This window comes from Lupinus angustifolius, chromosome LG13 (assembly GCF_001865875.1).
Source record: "Lupinus angustifolius cultivar Tanjil chromosome LG13, LupAngTanjil_v1.0, whole genome shotgun sequence".
Taxonomy (NCBI): domain Eukaryota; kingdom Viridiplantae; phylum Streptophyta; class Magnoliopsida; order Fabales; family Fabaceae; genus Lupinus; species Lupinus angustifolius.
The window spans coordinates 14436263-14456886 of NC_032021.1; the positions used below are offsets into that span (position 1 = coordinate 14436263).

Below are 20624 nucleotides of genomic sequence, written 5' to 3' on the forward strand. Positions count from 1 at the left end.
TTCATGGGTTTGTTCTTTGGATTTAAGAATCATGTATAATCCTTTTGTTTTGTATTATATTTGCTTTACTATTAACTTAATTTGCATTTATTAATTTAATTTGTCTAGTCCTCATTTTCACTTTTGTTCTATTCATACACATGTTTTCTTCTATATTGGTGAAACTCATCCTGCCAAGATTATTTAGGTCCTTTCTTCATTGGCTGATGGAAGTGGTCAGATTCCTAATTCAGTGAAGGAAAGGCTTGCTGAAGCTGCAGCAGCTGAGCCTTATGAATCTGTTTCTTGTGCTTTTGTGTCATATGGCTCCTATGCTAAGGATTTGGCTGATGGCTGGAAATATAGAAGCCGTTTGTGGTATGGTGTTGGCCTTCCACCGAATACAGCTCCATTTGGCGGAGGAGGTAGTGGATGGGATGTTTGGAAATCTTCTTTAGAGAAAGATGCTGATGGCAACTGGCTTGAGCTTCCTTTGGTGAAGAAGTCTGTGGCAATGCTCCAAGCGTTATTGTTAGATGAATCTGGGCTTGGTGGTGGTCTTGGCATCGGTGGGGGGTCTGGTACTGGAATGGGAGGGATGGCTGCATTGTACCAGCTATTAGACAGTGATCAACCATTCCTGTGCATGCTTAGAATGGTTCTTCTATCGATGAGAGAAGATGATGATGGGGAAGACCATATGCTGATGAGAAATGCAAGTATTGTTGATGCAGTGTCTGAAGGAAGAAAACCACGCTCAGCACTTTTGTGGAGGTAAAACAACCCCTTCAATCTAGCATATTGGCTGTACTCCATTTTCTAATCCATGAATGATAAATTACCATTTTAATAAATTGGATTATTACTTCAACAAGTTCAATACAATGTCCAGCTACAATGACGCTAGTTTTTCATTCCTCATTTTCCCTTTGGTCGACTGGTGCTTAAGATGTACATTCTTCACCTCCATTTGTAATTTTGTCATGCTTTGTAAATAGGTCTTAGAAATTGAATTTCTCAATTTGTTGTATTTCTTTCTGCCCTAAATGATTAAATTTAATTTTACCAAAACACAAGAGTTGGACCATAATTAACACAACAGCACCTCTTTGGGGATAAAAAGGACTCTATATTTTATAATATGTATATACATAAGTTTCTTAGAGGGTGAGCCTCAACGCAATGTCAAGGAGAAAGACTTGTGACTTTGGAGATTATGGGTTCAAATCCTGGAAAAAACCTCTTTGCGTGCATGGGTAAGGTTGTGACATCTACCCTCTCCTTACCCTACTGGTTGAGAGTCTTGTGCATCAGGCCTCCTTATATATATATATATATATATTCCTGTTGTGTGAGGTCAGAAGAGCAATCTTGATCTTCGGATCTTATATGGATGGTCAGCTTTACCATTCTTTAAGCTACATGATCATTTTAAAAAGTCTCATAATAAGTATGGCCTTATTTGTGGGGGTGTTGGGATCCTTAACAGATTTGTAGACATGTTGCAATTTTCTCCATTGATTTTTCTTGTTTTATTTTTAGTTTCCCTTTTGCTTTATAGAGAATCAATTATCCCCCAAATTCCATGTAATTTTGTTGTCTGTCTTATTGTTTTTCCTGTATAAAAAATTAAATTCAACTTCCTTTATTTGATACCTTGCAAATCTAAAAAAAATATTTATTACGACAATCTTGTCTTTGCTTATTTATTTGTAATTTGAACAGTGTTCTCTCGCCTGTTCTCAACATGCCAATTTCTGATTCTAAGAGACAAAGAGTCTTGGTCGCATCTTGTGTTCTTTATTCCGAGGTTTGTACTTTCAGCTTGTCCACTCATTATTTATTACTGTGTTTTCTACTCTGTCATTTGTCTTTGATGTACAACAACTGTAGTCACCGTAGCACAAAATCTGGCCAGGTATACCATACTGTTAGCGGAGACCAAATGCCTCTTCGTAAGCGGTACCTTGAGGCTATTTTACCACCATTTGTTGCTGTATTAAGGAGGTGGCGACCCCTTTTGTCTGGCATTCACGAGCTTGCTACTGCTGATGGTTTGAATCCTCTTATTGCGGATGATCGCGCTTTAGCTGCTGATTCCTTGCCAATTGAGGTACTTTAATGTACATGTGTATGTTTGTAAACGTCCACTTATGTGGAATATATTGTGCATGTATGTACACAATCATATAGACATGTGTTCTTATTCACGCCATTCTGAAAATTTGATTGAACTTATCTGTTAGAGATTTTGTTTTTTCCTTCCTCTATATTTATTGTCTTTCCTTCAAGTTTTCCTAAAACTTTATGCTACCAACTTTTGAGTAGCAATGATTTTTGTTAACTGATTGCTTGTTAATGTATGTTATAATATGTGCTGGATTATGTATATTAATACGACTCAGAATTGGATGTTTAAGCTTAGTTAGAATGTTCCAAGGTTAGTTTGTTAGAGTTTTCTGGAACATATCTCCATGTGTTCTTATTCCTACCACTCTGAAAACGTGATAGGATTTATCTGTTATATGTTTAGTTTTTTCCTTCCTCTATTATTGTTCCATGATATTTTTGTAGTACCTCATGCTGCCAACATTGAGTAACAATGGTTTTTGTTTACTGATTGCTGGTTAATGTTGTTATAGTATGTATTGTTAATACAGCTTAGAATAGAATGTTCCACTTTAGTTAAACTATCAAAGCCCAGAATAGAACTTTATTGATAATCCAATTCCATGGAATTGTGATTCCAATTCCAAGTGGCCTTGCAAACATCAGAATTAAAGTATCAAGGCCCAATCCAAGCCTTAGTTCCATGACCAATTCTACGTGCCAAACAGACCGTATAGTTTTAGTCACTGTTTCAGTTTCAGTTTAAAAAATAGTTACAGTTTCAGTTCCAGTTTTAAAAACTAGTTTCAGTTGAAAATCTGCATTTATTGTAGTAAATAAATGATTTATTTTTTTAATTAATTTTTATATTTGGATACATTTGTTTACTTTGGATTTGAAGAAAAGGTTTTGTAGTCTTTCAACAGATTCCATATGCTAACTATTAAATGTGGATAAGCAATGGATTTTGTGTTATTTGTTACTTTTATTTGATTATAGATGTCTGCTTGTTCCCGAAACAAGGAACTTCAACTGATTTTCTAAAATGAGATTAATTATGTCACTAATACTGTATTCATTTAGATGATTTTGCTGCATTATTTTAGATGTGCATTTGATGTTTCTTTCAGGCTGCTCTTGCTATGATCTCTCCAGCCTGGGCTGCTGCCTTTGCATCTCCACCTGCTGCAATGGCGTTGGCTATGGTTGCAGCTGGTACTTCAGGTAGTGAAAGCCAAGCTTCTGCAACAACTTCCCAGCTTAGGCGTGATAACTCATTGCTGGAGCGCAAAAAGACTAAGCTTCAGACATTTTCAAGCTTTCAGAAACCTTCGGAAGTCTATCATAAAACACTACCCCTTCCGAAAGATAAAGCTGCAGCAAAAGCTGCTGCTTTGGCCGCTGCTCGTGATTTTGAACGTTTTGCAAAGATTGGTTCCGGACGAGGTCTTAGTGCCGTTGCGATGGCTACAGCTGTGCAGCGAAGGAGTGCTGGGGATATGGAGCGGGTCAAGAGGTGGAATATTTCTGAGGCAATGGGAGTTGCTTGGATGGAATGTTTGCAGCCAGTTGATACAAAGTTGGCATATGGGCAAGATATAAATTCTCTGTCATATAAATATATTGCTGTTCTAGTTCCTAGTTTTGCCCTAGCAAGGAATATGCAACGATCTGAGGTATGTGTTATAATTGTTTCCATGACTTTCACATTATATGAAAACTCGTATGTGAAATAGTTCTTGTTTCCCAGATTGACAGGCGTTCTCATGGAGATGTAATTGATCGCCATCGAATCAGTAATGGAGTCCGTGCATGGCGCAAACTTATTCACCAGTTAATAGAGATGAGAAGTCTTTTTGGGCCTTTTGCTGATCGTTTGTACAGTCCACCTCGTGTATGTTGTTATACAATTTTTCACATTGCGGTTACTGAACTTATTCCTTGCAGCTTCTCATTCCTCTTAGGCCATAGGTTCTGTTTTTAAGATTATGAGAAAGTAAATCTGGGGAGATATGCATTGCATTGCTTGCTGTTATTTTGTGTTTATTCTTAGTGTAAGAGTTGGGAACTTTTTAACAGAAATTTCAGTCGTACGGCAGTTATCTTCCTGCCATTTATATCAGGGCTTTTGGTTTTGTGAAGGAATTTGACTGTTCTTTTACTCTGATGTGTTGCCTTTTCTGTTTCTCTTTTATTTTTATTCCATTTGTGAGCCTTTATATATTACCTGGGCAACTTGTACTGTTTTTCTACTAAAATTTAATCATTACATTATGCTGATTTTTTTATATAATGTATAGGTTTTTTGGAAGCTAGATTTTATGGAAAGTTCTTCCAGAATGAGAAGATGTTTGAGGAGGAACTACCGAGGGTCTGATCATTTAGGTTCTGCATCAAATTATGAGGACTATTCTGGATTGAAAAATGACCAGGGCACTCCCATTTTATCAGCGGCAGCAATCTCGTTGGAGGCAGTCAAGGAAGATGAAGAACAGGTGGAAATTGTTGATTTGGATTCTAGGGTTGATGATATTGAAGATAAAGTAGACAGCTTGCATAGATTTTCTGAAGCATCTGAGCAAACTGTACGGGAATCCTTAGAATCCTGTGCTACACAACTTGCAAGTGATGAACGGCTTGTTCAGAGTACTTCAGCCATTGCACCCGGTTATGTTCCTAGTGAATTCGATGAAAGAATTGTTTTTGAACTACCATCATCAATGGTCCGGCCACTTAAGATCATAAGGGGAACCTTTCAAGTAAGTTTGATGTGCCTAAATTTTTAATTTATTTTTTTAGCAGTCATTTATTTGTATCCGGGATTCTGTCTCCGATACTGGATTCACATCATGACACATGTCACATAAAAAAATTAACAGTCTAGATTTTAATTTATTTCTAATAAAATAATATTAAAAATAAAGTAAATTACACTGACACCCCTTGAATTTTAGTGAAATTATACAAACCATCATTTTTAAAACTTACACAAACTACCTCTAATTATATATATACGTTACACTGATTACCTATGTAAGAAAGATAAGTGTGATTTCTTAAATAAACAATGGAGATGAATATAATTACATCAAACAAAATATGATATATTGGGAAGACAAGTCCAAATAGTATAAAAGTCGATGTTATTGCTGTTCTAGTTCCTAGTTTTGCCCTAGCAAGGAATATGCAACGATCTGAGGTATGTGTTATAATTGTTTCCATGACTTTCACATTATATGAAAACTCGTATGTGAAATAGTTCTTGTTTCCCAGATTGACAGGCGTTCTCATGGAGATGTAATTGATCGCCATCGAATCAGTAATGGAGTCCGTGCATGGCGCAAACTTATTCACCAGTTAATAGAGATGAGAAGTCTTTTTGGGCCTTTTGCTGATCGTTTGTACAGTCCACCTCGTGTATGTTGTTATACAATTTTTCACATTGCGGTTACTGAACTTATTCCTTGCAGCTTCTCATTCCTCTTAGGCCATAGGTTCTGTTTTTAAGATTATGAGAAAGTAAATCTGGGGAGATATGCATTGCATTGCTTGCTGTTATTTTGTGTTTATTCTTAGTGTAAGAGTTGGGAACTTTTTAACAGAAATTTCAGTCGTACGGCAGTTATCTTCCTGCCATTTATATCAGGGCTTTTGGTTTTGTGAAGGAATTTGACTGTTCTTTTACTCTGATGTGTTGCCTTTTCTGTTTCTCTTTTATTTTTATTCCATTTGTGAGCCTTTATATATTACCTGGGCAACTTGTACTGTTTTTCTACTAAAATTTAATCATTACATTATGCTGATTTTTTTATATAATGTATAGGTTTTTTGGAAGCTAGATTTTATGGAAAGTTCTTCCAGAATGAGAAGATGTTTGAGGAGGAACTACCGAGGGTCTGATCATTTAGGTTCTGCATCAAATTATGAGGACTATTCTGGATTGAAAAATGACCAGGGCACTCCCATTTTATCAGCGGCAGCAATCTCGTTGGAGGCAGTCAAGGAAGATGAAGAACAGGTGGAAATTGTTGATTTGGATTCTAGGGTTGATGATATTGAAGATAAAGTAGACAGCTTGCATAGATTTTCTGAAGCATCTGAGCAAACTGTACGGGAATCCTTAGAATCCTGTGCTACACAACTTGCAAGTGATGAACGGCTTGTTCAGAGTACTTCAGCCATTGCACCCGGTTATGTTCCTAGTGAATTCGATGAAAGAATTGTTTTTGAACTACCATCATCAATGGTCCGGCCACTTAAGATCATAAGGGGAACCTTTCAAGTAAGTTTGATGTGCCTAAATTTTTAATTTATTTTTTTAGCAGTCATTTATTTGTATCCGGGATTCTGTCTCCGATACTGGATTCACATCATGACACATGTCACATAAAAAAATTAACAGTCTAGATTTTAATTTATTTCTAATAAAATAATATTAAAAATAAAGTAAATTACACTGACACCCCTTGAATTTTAGTGAAATTATACAAACCATCATTTTTAAAACTTACACAAACTACCTCTAATTATATATATACGTTACACTGATTACCTATGTAAGAAAGATAAGTGTGATTTCTTAAATAAACAATGGAGATGAATATAATTACATCAAACAAAATATGATATATTGGGAAGACAAGTCCAAATAGTATAAAAGTCGATGTTTATTCATTATTTTGGTTAGTTACAATATAGTATAAGAGTAATTTAAACATGTACTGAGAACTATTGATGTAGTTTGTAATGAATAAAAAATAATGAATTTACATCAACTCTCATACTATTTGGACTTGTCTTCGCACTATAATATATTTTGTTTGACTTAATTATACTCGTTACTATTTTTTGTTTAAAAAATTACACTCATCTCTCTCACAAGGATAGTCAGCATAATGTAGATAGATAATTAAGGGTAGTTTGTGTAGGTTTTAAAAAAGTCTGGGTGATTTGTGTAGTTTCACTATAACTCAGTGGGTGTTAGTATAATCCTATGGTAATAGGAAAATCTTATGAAAATTTGTCTTGTGTTCTCACGTTGATCTTGACCCCATCCTACATATCCTTGATTGCTGGAATATAGGCAATGTGAACACCTTTCATATGTATAGCATTCCACAAAAACTATCTAGGAGCCTTATCATACACCTTCTCCAAATCAATGAAGACTATATGCAAGTTCCTTTGGTTCCTTCAATCGCTATAGCAAGTATATAGTCTCCATGCTTGACCTCTTTGGCATAAAAGCGAATTGATTTTCAGTGATATTCGGTCTCTTATCTCAACTTCCGCATATTTATCCTATCATAGCTTCATAGTTTGACTCATAAGCTTAATCCCCCTATAATTTGCACAATTCTAAATTTCATCCTTGTTCTTATAAATAGGGTTTAAGATGTTTCTCTTCCACTTGTCTAGCATCTTCTTCCAAGAAAAAAATAATATATATGAAGAGTTCCTCACTAATGTTTTTATTGCAGGAAAGCTGTCGGATGAGTTTTGAATTATATTCTTGGCTTAGATATGATAACTGTGATATAGTGATGCCATATTCTCTTACTGTAGATAACCAGTAGGCGGATAAATTTTTTAGTTGATAGCAGTGAGACCAGCACAAAAATGAATGGATTGGATACAAGTTCTGAGGTAGGAGACCAAGAAAAGGATCGCAGCTGGTTAATGTCATCTCTTCATCAAATCTACAGCCGGAGGTGAGCTCATTTTGTTTTCCATTTTATTGTTTTTTTGTGTTGTCATTTCATCTTGAAATCTGAAAATTAATGTTGACTGGTTTTTATTTTATTGTAAATATTCTGATTCTGTTTCTTATGGTGTGAATATTTGCAATTAGGATTCAGATCTTTAGTTACATAAGATAGTTTATTAAATTACAGTGTTGAAGTTTTCAATTTTAGTGTATATGGTCAGTGAGCATTGATGCAGTCGATATAATTTTTTGGTGAAAGTAAAATACTTCATCACCAGTTGAAAAAATTATCAGTACAAGTTAGCCAGCTTAAGTTGCTACCTTCTAGGAAGGGTTCAACTCAAGTTTGAGGAACCAAAATATGACTCAAACTCAACTTCATTAAACCATTACATCATAGAAAAGTAAACTAAGTTGATCTGTCTATGTGCCTATGGGATAATATTAGTGATTAGTTTTAGTTTCATCCATAGTTGTTACTTATTATTGAATGGAGTAGTTCTGTCTATGGAAGCACTATCTTCCCTTTTTGCCTAGTTACAAGAAATACTCTGCTTCATATATTCATTATTGTTCAAAGTTATTGTTCATATGCAGTCTATGTTTTAAAAATGTATGTTTTTGCTAGTTTCTAAGAATTGGTTTCTGTTACAGATACCTCCTTAGAAGAAGTGCCCTGGAGCTATTTATGGTGGATCGTTCAAATTTCTTCTTTGACTTTGGGGTATTTCTTTTTTAAATGTTCTGCTTTACTTCCTTTTACTTTTCAAGAAAATAGCCCTCTAGGTTTTTAGATTGTACACTAATTTTAATTGCAATTGAGTATTAATAATTGTATCTTCGATAAGGAAACCATCCCACTTTGCAATACCTCTAGTGTGTTTGGGGTCAGCTGCTCTTTGTCAGTATATGGGATCGACTAAAAGAGGATTATAAAAAAATGGAAGTTGGGGGTGTTAGTATCACTAGGGAATAGGGATGTAGGGGTATTTTCTTTCCTTTTGAAATTACTAGGTCCTATTATGATCTTTTATGTTGCAGAAATACTTAACAGATCTTTCGTTGAGAATTTGGTGATGTGCCCCATTTTTCATGCTAAAGCTTGCTCGTTAAAAGGCCTTTTAGGGAGGAGGAAATTTGCAGGCAGTGCATCAGAAACTGTTTTAAGCCGATTTTTCTAAAGAGGAACCTCATAAGTGAGTAAGAATGATTCCAGAGAATGAATAGTTGGCGGTTCAGGTTACTCTCAACCGAAGTTAGCACTGGCTGAAACTCCTCATTCAAGCCGTCAAGAACAAAATTAACATTTTTAGCCTGAGAGATTGAAGAACCAATTGAAACCAAAGGATCAACAAGTTATTTGATACACACGAAATATTTGGAAATCGAGCTGGATCCTTGAGTGATAGAACACAGTTGAGATCGAATTTGAAGAACTCTTGCCTTGGTTTCTGATTTGCACAAGACATGAATTTTATGCCATAACTGCCATGAGTGATAGCAACCAAAAACGTGTGGTTGGAGAATCTTAGAAAGAGAATTGAGGATCCAATAACATATAGCATGATCTTGTTCCTCCCATTGTAGTTACATTGGATTCACATGATTGATCAATCGATCATCATTGAAAAACCAGGGGCGAATTTCTGTTCCATGAAAAAATAGAGGCTCGATTGGAGGTAAGAATCCATTCATCAAGTGTTGCCAGACCAGGAAATTCTTCTCTGTTAATTTCATGGCTGGAAGTGTAAGACAAAGCTGTGATGGAACTGCTTGAAGCGGTGCCATATTCGTAAAGGTTGGTGGTGGTGTTACAGGGGGGAGGTCCCAGAAGTTACAGCATTGGCAGTGGCTATGACTGTCTGATATCATGAAAGAAGAGAGAGGGATAGAAAGCTAAAACAGTTTTCTGTTATTGGATTATATGAGAATCATTACATCAAAATGAGGGATTGGTATATATAGTGCACGTGTACTACACTGTACTGCACCATTACAACTGTCATTAGATGACATTACATTTGTACTGTAAGTGTACAACTGTCATAACTCTAAAGAACTGGATAACTAACAAGTGAGCTATCCTATACTACATTTCTAATAACCCAAGATGAAAGGACATCTTTTGGCCCATGGCAATGAAGAAGTTGGACTCTGGCTCTGATACTTTTTAAGATTTCTTCTCAACCAATTGGCAATGAGAGTAATAGCCTAATAGGTATCGAAACCATGCTCGGAACAATGAGGGAGACAATGTGGGACTTATTTTACAACACTAAATAATAAAATAATTCCAAATTAAAAACCAAACTATATAAATAAAATTCATAAATAGAATAAGTAGTCCAATATACATAGATTTCTTTCATTGTTTTCTTAGCAGGATATCCTCTTTCCTTGTATTCTTCCCTTTTATCTTCAGAATTATTTTTCTTTCTTTCAGAATAACACTTCTCTTGTCAAATTTTCCTTTTCAGAGTAGTGAGGGGAGAAGAAATGCATATCGAGCAATTGTTCAAGCACGACCTCCTCATTTAAACAATATATATTTGGCTACTCAGGTAATATCCTTCCTATGACTATTTATTTCTCTGTTTATTGGCTGATGATAATACCCGATGTAATTGGGTAGGTTTGCGACTGATGTTTTTTGTTCCTTGTTTTTAGTTTTCTATCTTTATTTTATTTGCTAAACTTTTTATTTTGATATTTTACATTTGTGTTGATGTGATCTCTTAATTTTATTTTGTGTATAGCTTGTTGTTCTATGTTATGGTTCGAGAACCTAAAGAAAATACCCTCTTTTTGCAGAGGCCTGAACAACTTTTGAAAAGAATTCAACTTATGGAACGCTGGGCTAGGTGGGAGGTAAGAGCCATATTTCTTTTAAGAAAAAAAGTGTAGTTCTATTATAATTGTATCCTCATCATTTTTGGATGTGTTTTATTCTTCCCTTGTGCAGATCAGCAATTTTGAATATCTAATGCAACTCAATACACTGGCTGGGCGTAGTTATAATGATATTACCCAGGTGATTTTTATTCTTAATGTATTAATGTAAACTGTTAAAGCCTGTCTTCATGTTATTAATTTATCATTATTACCTGTTTTTGGCAGTATCCGGTTTTCCCATGGATTCTTTCGGATTACAGTTCAAAGAGCTTGGATATTTCTAACCCTTCTTCATTTCGAGATCTTTCAAAGGTGTTACATTCTGGATGTCTCTTCAATCAGTTAAAGGGAAAACATGTATAAATAATATATTTTCATAATTAAAGCTTTTGATATGATGCAGCCTGTTGGTGCACTGAACCCAGATCGTCTGAAGAGATTTCAAGAGCGATATGATAGCTTTGAAGATCCAGTAATCCCCAGATTCCATTATGGATCACACTATTCAAGTGCTGGAACAGTAGGTCCCTCCCTTTTTCTTTATTTCTGATGTCATTTTTGTCATATTCGGTTTTTGCTTTTATCATTCTAGCTTACACCCTTTTGTTTTCAATCTTCAATGATCTTTAGTCTTAGGCTTATTTGCTTACTGAGTTTCACACATCAAATCAATGTTTTGCAAATGGCTTTATCCATATGGAGCTTGTTTTATTGGTTAACTTACTCACAAGTAGTATGAAGTTTGATTGTGTTTAGTCTCCAAATTTGCTAATATCTACTGCCTGCTTTAATTTGTCAATTCGTTCATGACTGCATAATTTATATCTGCAATATGTTAGAATCCTGGAAGGTCTAATCTAACATCAGTAAATATATACAATATTCAATGTTTGCCTATGGGGCTGATGATTTTCAAAATGAAACTTTACAGGCTGTTACAAGAACAACCTTTAAGTGAATCAAATATAGAGATTAAAGCCTTTTCTTTAGTGGGTGGAGTTAGTTGCATGGATTGAACAACATATCATAAACCAAGTCTGCAAAACTCCCTTTTAGATCCAAGTCCTTTTTAATGATTTCACCAATGTGTTTCTTAATCTCCTTTTACCTCCAACTATAAGGCTATTTTCCCTCTGATCTCCTCTTCTTATTTCTGATTCCTAACTTTTTATCTTATTTCGCACTAGAACAGCAATATAACTAATTTCCCTGCATGTAAATGCTGCTATCTAGCGTGGATATTTTTAGTTGCTGATTTTGAAGTAATTGTCAAGAGCCAACTTTCCCAAAAGCTTAAGCTGTTGGGTGAAGGCCCATGAATGGTTTTACATATCCAACACGTCCCTTCATGCAATAGTCCTATGGGTTAGATGCATGGACTATGCACAGACCCATCAAACGTTGTGCTGAAATTAAACTTATTATTTATTTTGACGAGTAGGCATGGCAAAGGGTTGAACTCTTGACCAGTGGTCAAATATTAAGAACCAACTTCCCCAAAAGCTTAGGCTGTTGGGTGAAGCCACATGAATGATTTTATAAATCTAAGGTAACTAACATTTATTAACTTTTTTTACAGGTTTTGTATTATCTTGTTAGGGTTGAACCATTCACTACCCTTGCCATCCAGTTACAAGATGGAAAATTTGACCATGCAGATCGGATGTTTTCTGATATTTCTGCTACCTGGAATGGAGTCCTTGAGGACATGAGTGATGTGAAGGAATTGGTATTTATTTACTTATATTATTGGTTGATATACTTGTGTACATTCAGTGGCTTCTTTATAGAGCTCTTTAACATGATTTAATGCTTTTATTAATATTAAAATGCTTATCATGGTTTTGTTGAAACTGTCATCATAAGTAGTTTTTTATTTCAACATTGTAGGTTCCGGAGCTATTTTACCTCCCTGAGGTCCTCACAAATGAAAATTCAATTGACTTTGGCACCACACAATTGGGTGGAAAGCTTGGTATGGTCATGTAGATTTCCTTTATTAATTTTTTTCTTTTGTTTTTGTGAAGTCTTTGTTCTATACTAAAAAATGCATATCATGGTTAATAACTCCTTCTGCCATGCCAGATACTGTAAGACTTCCTGCCTGGGCTGATAGTCCAATTGATTTTATTCATAAGCATAGGATGGCTCTGGAGAGTGAGTATGTATCTGCACATTTGCACGAGTGGATTGACCTCATATTTGGGTAGGTTTCTCACTATATTTGCATCCTGATTTATGCTGTTCATGTGGTATACTGCTTCCTCTTTTCTATCGATGCATCTTTCAAAACACATTATTAGAGTTCTTTGATAATTTGCATATGATAACATTGATGAGTTGGACCATGCAGGTATAAGCAACGGGGCAACGATGCTGTTGCAGCAAATAATGTTTTCTTCTATATTACCTATGAAGGAACAGTGGATATTGATAAAATCTCTGACCCAGTATGTCTACTTTGCTTATCCATGTTTTCAACTCAATTGTTTGAATAAAATGCAATCCACCAAAATGCTCATCAAAATAAGGACATTCCTTAGTTGAGATATGTCAATAATATCCTTCTTCACATACAGGGTTAAAATACATGTTAATTATACTATTATCATATTTTTTTACATGTCTGTTTGTGTACTTCTTAACCTTGATGGTCGCGGTAACCAAATACTAATAGTTTAGCTGTGAGTTTGTCTATGACATAGGCAATCCAGTAACATTAAAAGACTAGACCTTGTTATCTTCAACTCAAGTTTCACAGAAAGATGAAATAAAAAGTGAAAACCAGTTCAGTTCAACCACTGTTGAATCTTTAAAACATAAACTGGTCTCTTCACTGGTTCGAATGACAACGATTTTAGAAAATGGAATACAATATATCAACCTAGATCAAAAGAATAACAATGATATACGTGTACTTGTTGAGCTACTTCTCTCATTATCAATTAGTTTTGTGTTGAAACCTTAATACTTTTTTTAGCACCAACTAGGAAGATTAATTATAAAAACAAAGTGAAGAAAAAAGAGAAAGGCTCGTAGAGGCAAAGAGGGTTGAGGAAATGTCCAAGGCAGCTGGCAAATACATGTTAACACAAACACTGCTGTCCTGTCTTTCTCTCACATAGTTCAATCAATTTATCTATTCTCATATTTTCAAGTCATTTATCTTATACACAAAATTTGACATTTTTTCTCTAACTTTTTCTTTTCTCTAAACAAAAAATGTTAAGAGAAAAGAAAAAGAGGGTTTTTTATTTTTGGGCGTCATGGGGAAGTTCATGATTGTGGAGATGCTTGACAAAGGTGCAAGGATTGTCGGAAGGTTCCACTCCAACTGCCTCCTGACAGGTTGCAAGTTATACCACCCTTCGTCGGTCCCCACCCTTCATCGGTCCCCACCCTTCGTCGGTCCCCACCCTTTGTCGGTCTCTAACAACAACCACCACCACTTTCACAGTGGTGCAACCGTCAACGAGTTTGTGGCATGTAGTGGGAACATCGATGTCGTTCTTTGTTCTATTTTATGGATGAAGTCCCATATTAGATATGAGGAGATAGGTGAAAGACTTTATAAGTGGAAAAGACCGTTGAACAATTGCCTTAAGGTTATGGTTCAAGACTTGTTGTCTCACATGTAGCTCTTCACTCCTCACGTGCCCAATAATAATGATACTCCCCGGTGGTTGGAGGCTTCTCAATCACAGACGGGTTCCACAAGTGGTATCATAATTGAACCAGGCTTGCAAAGGGTTATGTTAAGAGTTCATCTCAAAATCAATTGGCAATGAGAGGATAAACCCAAAATATATTTAAACTATGCCACAGAATAAGGTAGGTGGTGTAGGACTTACTTCCCAACAGTCCCTCCATAGGAGTCTGGCTAACCAGGTAGCGAGTTACCTTTCACTCATGACGAATGAGTTGTTGGGTAAAGGCAAATGAGCGGATTTATATTATCTAAAAATTCATTTTGCCTTTTATAAATCATGGATGATGCATGAAAGGACATGTTAGATAATATAAAACCATTCATTTGCCTTCACCCTATAGCTTAAGCTTTTGGGAAAGTTGGTTCTTCACAGGTTATTTCAGATTTGCAAGAGGACCCTTCTTCTATTCTTGGGGTTTTCTCTACATTGTGTCATCCTGCTTTCTATGACAAATTGATCATTCAGCCAAAACTCAACTTGGATTCCGACCCTCATCCAAGAGTTCCATAGCACTCCTACATGTGGTCATTCAAGGTTTTTTAGAACATATTGAAGGTTGGCTGAATTTTTATTGGTGTGGCATGAAGAGAGTTCAGGGATTTGTCAAAGATTGTGATATCTGTCAATGGCAGAAATATTCTAGTGCATATTTTGGAAGATTTAAGCATTGATTTTGTTGTATAGCTCAGAATTTCCTTTTCATCGTAGAATCATTTTTCCCAGTCAAGGTAAGGCTGCTTACCTCTGCCCTTGCTATACCCCACTAGGTAGGAGCCTCATGTGCCTACTCTTTTTGTTTCTCTTTACTTCTCTAATTGATTTGATCATGTGCTTTCGCATAGCACATACCGAAACAGAATTTGTTTCGGCAATTTCAAAATCCAAGGGCTTTGATATTGTCTTGGTGGTAGTTTATTGACTTTCTAAATATGCTCACTTCCTTCCATGGAGACACCCTTGTAGAACTAAAACACTAGTTGATTCGTTTACTAGGAGGTAGTAAAGTTACATGAAATTCCAAAGTCCTTAATCAGCGACTGAGATCCCCTTTTACTTGTTCACTTTTGGAATCTGCGTATAATTACAAGGGGCCAAACTCCGAATGAGCTCTTCTTACCACCCTGAAACATATGGGTAGAGTGAGATTATCAACAAGTGCTGGGAGACTTGTGCAAGGTTAGAAGCCAGGAAAGGCCTCTATAATTGGGACAATTCCACCGAAGTTTCCTCCCTGAACCTGTCGCGAGAACCATCTCCGAAACCCTGAGAAAGCATGTGCTTGAGATATATTTCAAAGGACTATCTCCAAAATGGTCCATTGACCTCTAGAATCTGGCTTTGTTGCAATTTTCTTAAGGACCAAAGATAAGCTATTTATTATGGCTTGTTTCAGTTGATTCAGGATTTACTATTATATGGGTTTCTTTGCTTTTAATGACCGTAACTGAATGAATATGGAAGATTTTGTCTACAATTAAACTTTATGCATCGTAAGTTTATCTTTGAATTCAATTTCGCAAAACATTTATGGGTGATTTCTCATTTTTGCATCAGACCTCAACAAATCATAATTTACCTATGTTTTCTGTAGCTTATTGTTTTTTTTTTGTACATGACAAGGTACAACAGCGTGCTACACAGGATCAAATTGCATATTTTGGACAAACACCATCTCAGCTTCTTTCTGTTCCTCACGTGAAGAGAATGCCATTAGCAGAAGTTCTGCATTTGCAGGTAATAACTTAATCTGTGGGTTTGACAGCTTTTATTGATAAGTTATATAATGAATGAGCTTCTAAACATGCTTAGTGTTCTTTTCCACTGTTTTCTTTGTTTTGTATCCTTTTGTTTTGTTTTGTTTGGCCCTGTAATAAATAATAACTATAGCTTTATATTTTGGAAACTTCGGGCTGATCTGCAATTCAAGATAATCATACATGGTTATTTGGCCCATGGTAAGTGTTACTTTGCACAATGGTAGAATATATGTAAATAAATGATGTTTTTTTTAATTAAATACATAAGTAGCTGTGTCAAATCCTCTCTATAATGAACTGGTGTTTAGATGCCCTCTAATTGCTTAATGTTTAATCAACTGTTGATGATGAGTGCATGTGAATATGTGATTATAATGATAATGCATATATTTCTTTTAATATCAGACAATATTCCGCAACCCAAAAGAAGTCAAACCATATGCTGTTCCATTTCCTGAACGGTGCAATCTTCCTGCCGCTGCCATTCATGCATCAGATACGGTTGTAATTGTAGATACGAATGCACCAGCAGCGCATGTTGCACAACACAAGTGGCAACCCAACACACCTGATGGCCAGGGTACTCCTTTCCTCTTTCAACATGGAAAAGCTACATCAGGCTCTTCTGGTGGTTCACTTATGCGCATGTTCAAAGCACAAGTTGCATCTGGTGAAGAGTGGCAATTCCCCCAAGCGGTAGCATTTTCTGTCTCTGGAATTAGAAGTCAAGCTATCGTATCTATAACATGCGACAAAGAAATTATTACTGGTAAATATACAAGATCTAAGATTGTTCAGATATGCTGCATCTATTATTTTTATGAAAAATTTCTCTTTTGTTAATGGACATAATTTATGATTGAGCATTTTGGCATCGTTTAATTCATGTAGCCGACCACACCTAGTGGGACTAAGGTTTGGTTCTTGTTGTATGAAAAATTGCCCTTAGATGAGTTAAGTAGTTAGTATGACCTTATAACAATTACGATGGATCTATTAATACTCATGCCTTACAATACAGCGAATTAGATAACATGTTTCATCAATTATAAGGATTTTTTATGGATGTTGCAATGTTTTCTTGTGTAACACTTGCTATTTCCTGTTTTGCTCTTGTATTTCTTAGAAAACACAAAAAATTGGATCTTTCCAAGCATATAGGGACATGAGAAGCCCATTAAGCTAAATCTCCTAAAACTTGTTCTAAAATTTAAACCGAACAATGTGGTAGTCCAAGATAGGATATTCAATTTTTTAATCTAATTTAAAAATTTACATTATATCAATAGACGAACATATAACTATTCTCATTCGGGACAATTTTATTTTTCTTATGGTTCCAAATAATCCAGTATTTGTCTGTGTCCTTGCTTTGTAGTAACTGTCTTTAATTGTCATATGTGTCTTGGGATGAGTATTGTGTAGGGTTAATAAAACCTTTTTACATGTTAACAGTTCATATTTTTCTTTTTTGAAGTATATTTTATTTGTCCTCTAAGTTCTTACAAGGCGTTTTACTATTTGCCTTTATAAACTGGGTAATTGACATTTTATTTTGAAATTTTGGCTTCTGATTAGGTGGGCATGCTGATAATAGTATTAGGCTAATATCCTCAGATGGAGCTAAAACCTTAGAAACAGCTTATGCACATTGTGCTACAGTAACTTGCACTGGTCTTTCACCTGATAGTAAGTACCTGGTGACTGGATCCCGAGATACAACAGTACTACTCTGGAAAATACATAGAGCACTTGTGTCTCAGTCCAGTGTTATATCAGAATATTCCACTGGGACAGGCACACGATCTTCTACCAGTAGTAGTTCATCACACCCAAATGAAAAGGATCGGAGATATCGTATTGAGGGTCCTATCCAGGCACTCCGTGGACACCACAGCGAAGTACTGAGTTGTTGTGTTAGCTCAGATCTCGGAGTAGTTGTTTCATGCTCCCATACATCAGATGTTCTCTTGCACTCTATAAGAAGGGGGCGTTTAATTAGAAGACTGGATGGTGTGAAGGCCGATATTGTGTGTCTTTCCTCTGAAGGGGTTGTGATGACTTGGAATGAATCACAGCATATCCTCAGTACCTATACTCTCAATGGTGCTCTGATTGTGAAAACACAATTATCATTTTTTTGCAGCATCAGTTGCATGGAAATTTCTGTCGATGGGAGGAGTGCATTGCTTGGAATTAATTCTCTGGAAAATGGTGGAGCAAGTAATAACAATTGGAATTCGCAGTTGAATAAGTCAGGTGTCGTTGATTTTGATTCAGAATCAGAAGATACCTACGAAAGCAACAGAGTTGATGTTCCCTCACCGGCAATTTGCTTCCTGGATATGCACACTCTTGAGGTGCATGGTTAAGATGTCAAAGATAAATCTTACTTTTACATTTTATCTCACGTCAACTGTTACATTTTATTCATCATTTCCATACACCTTAAAAAACAGTCTGTCATAGAAGATATCTGAACATTTGAATTTTCAAATTAAGTAATTGACTTCTAATGAAAAATAATTAAATGTTCTTGGTATGGCATTTTCTCATTGTGTCCTGACACATGCATGGTGATTTTCTCGAATCTCATGAGACCACATGGTAGCTGTTGCCCTTTGTACTATGCATCTTCAGTGGACTGATCTTCAATGCTAATCTATGTGCCAAAACATTTTTCTGTAGGTATTTCATGTATTGAGGCTAGGAGAAGGACAGGATATCACAGCTCTGGCCCTAAACAAGGATAACACAAATCTTTTGGTTTCAACTTCGGATAAACAATTAATAATCTTCACGGATCCAGCTGTAAGTCAAATCTTTGTAAATAATTATCTTTTGTCAAATGACAATGGTCCTTAGAGTGGATGATTATTTTTTGTCAGATTCTTGTAAATTTGTTAAATCTGGAAACAGTCTCTTCGCTTGTCGGATTAAGGCTATGTACATTTGCCCACCTAGATTATACTAGATGGGATCCTCATGCACTAGGCTGCCCTTGTATATTGCTTAGGAACAAACTTTATATATATATCCCTCACTCTGTTGTCTATTTTTCTTAAAAGAGTATTCATGTTCGCCCGTTATTTAGAATCACAATTTACACTTATTCAATTTGGCAGGATTTGATTTTTACTTGTATCTGTGGGATGAACTGCACACGAATCAAAGTATTGTGCAATGCACTAGTGAGAGTGGTGTAACTTTAATTGGAGTGGAACTTCCATTATTCTTCTTAGAATCAATTCTAATATCATAATGATTTTGATTCCTCAACAATAGGTCACTCCCGAGACCCATGAAGGGTCCTTTTGCGAGTTGAGTTTTGGAGAGGAAAGAATGGAAATGGGAGGCATACGAGCCATCTCATGTGTGTATTTCATGACCCTGAAATCTTCTCTTTCCTTCCCCTCCCCTCCCCTCCGGAACTCAAATCGCAAATGGATCCTAAAAGTCTACATGATAACAGCCCTCAATAAGCTTTGAATTTTTGCTGTGCGTGAACTTCATTGTCTAAAATATTGTACCTTCAATCACTCAATCATGCCTCCAACATATGTGCTTATATTGCCTACTGTATTCCATGGCTGTTAACACTGCTACTTATTTGTTGCAGTTAAGCTTGAAAGTGGTTGATCAAATGCTCAAGCTCGGATGGGAAGGTGATGGGCTTCAGCCTCTCATAAAATCATAGCTTTTAGGATATACATAAACGAATACAGATACTTGATACGTGATATCAAATACGAAAACTAGGTTGAGATTATGATATCCAGATTGTAAGCATTTTTTATTGCATCCCTATGGTTCATAGATCTATTGTAACATATGTAACATTCAACTGTTACCTCCTGTGTTAGGTTCTTAGATTTACCAAACATAGCTCTTCAAGTTGTGCTGAAGTGTTGATGTTGGAAATGTTTCTGAGTTCTGATTGAGGTTTGAGCAGTTAATTTTGGTCCACGATTATTTGATTATGGAGAGAAATTCTAATAGATATTATTTCCTTGTAATGCTGCTGCTTTTCAGAATTTGATTCAATTTTTGTTGGCGGAATAACTGTGAATAGTTGTAGTTCCTTGCAATTACAATTTTAACAACCCAACTTTTTCCTACTGGTGGATCTTGGTCACTGGGAGGGCTAATAGTAAAAAAATTGGTTCAACACATTAAAATCCTTATACACTGAACAATTTTAGCTGAAATATTCACATTTGTTTCACTTGCATGATTATTAGACACAAAGTTGCAAATAAATTTACAAAATAGGAGTATTTCTATTGTGCAATGGCTCATATTCTCTAGATAACATCAATACAAGTTATGGGTTTGAGTTGATGTAAATATGTTGGGTATATATATATATATATATATATATATATAGTGATAGCTTCTTAACGCTCCTAGGGACGTAGGCATAATTGGTCAAATCTTGTTACCAAATTTCTTTTGTTATTATCTTCACTC

At 35.7% G+C, this 20624-nt stretch overlaps 1 protein-coding gene across 4 annotated transcripts in view; it reads left to right on the plus strand.

Moving 5' to 3' along the window:
• Positions 1-20208, plus strand: part of LOC109325157 (BEACH domain-containing protein C2-like) — a 39065-nt gene extending 18857 nt beyond the window's left edge. For all 4 annotated transcript variants that reach the window (XM_019557327.1, XM_019557328.1, XM_019557331.1 and 1 more), the window contains 22 exons: positions 188-753; positions 1705-1789; positions 1898-2092; positions 3219-3764; positions 3839-3982; positions 4389-4847; positions 7654-7799; positions 8450-8519; positions 10273-10356; positions 10607-10663; positions 10758-10826; positions 10913-10999; positions 11091-11207; positions 12267-12416; positions 12578-12662; positions 12773-12893; positions 13041-13137; positions 16018-16131; positions 16560-16923; positions 17733-18514; positions 18843-18965; positions 19774-20208. In XM_019557327.1, the coding sequence (XP_019412872.1) occupies positions 188-753; positions 1705-1789; positions 1898-2092; positions 3219-3764; positions 3839-3982; positions 4389-4847; positions 7654-7799; positions 8450-8519; positions 10273-10356; positions 10607-10663; positions 10758-10826; positions 10913-10999; positions 11091-11207; positions 12267-12416; positions 12578-12662; positions 12773-12893; positions 13041-13137; positions 16018-16131; positions 16560-16923; positions 17733-18514; positions 18843-18965; positions 19774-19851 (4539 nt within the window). In that variant the 3' untranslated portion in view covers positions 19852-20208. The remainder of the gene's footprint in view (positions 1-187; positions 754-1704; positions 1790-1897; positions 2093-3218; positions 3765-3838; positions 3983-4388; positions 4848-7653; positions 7800-8449; positions 8520-10272; positions 10357-10606; positions 10664-10757; positions 10827-10912; positions 11000-11090; positions 11208-12266; positions 12417-12577; positions 12663-12772; positions 12894-13040; positions 13138-16017; positions 16132-16559; positions 16924-17732; positions 18515-18842; positions 18966-19773) is intronic.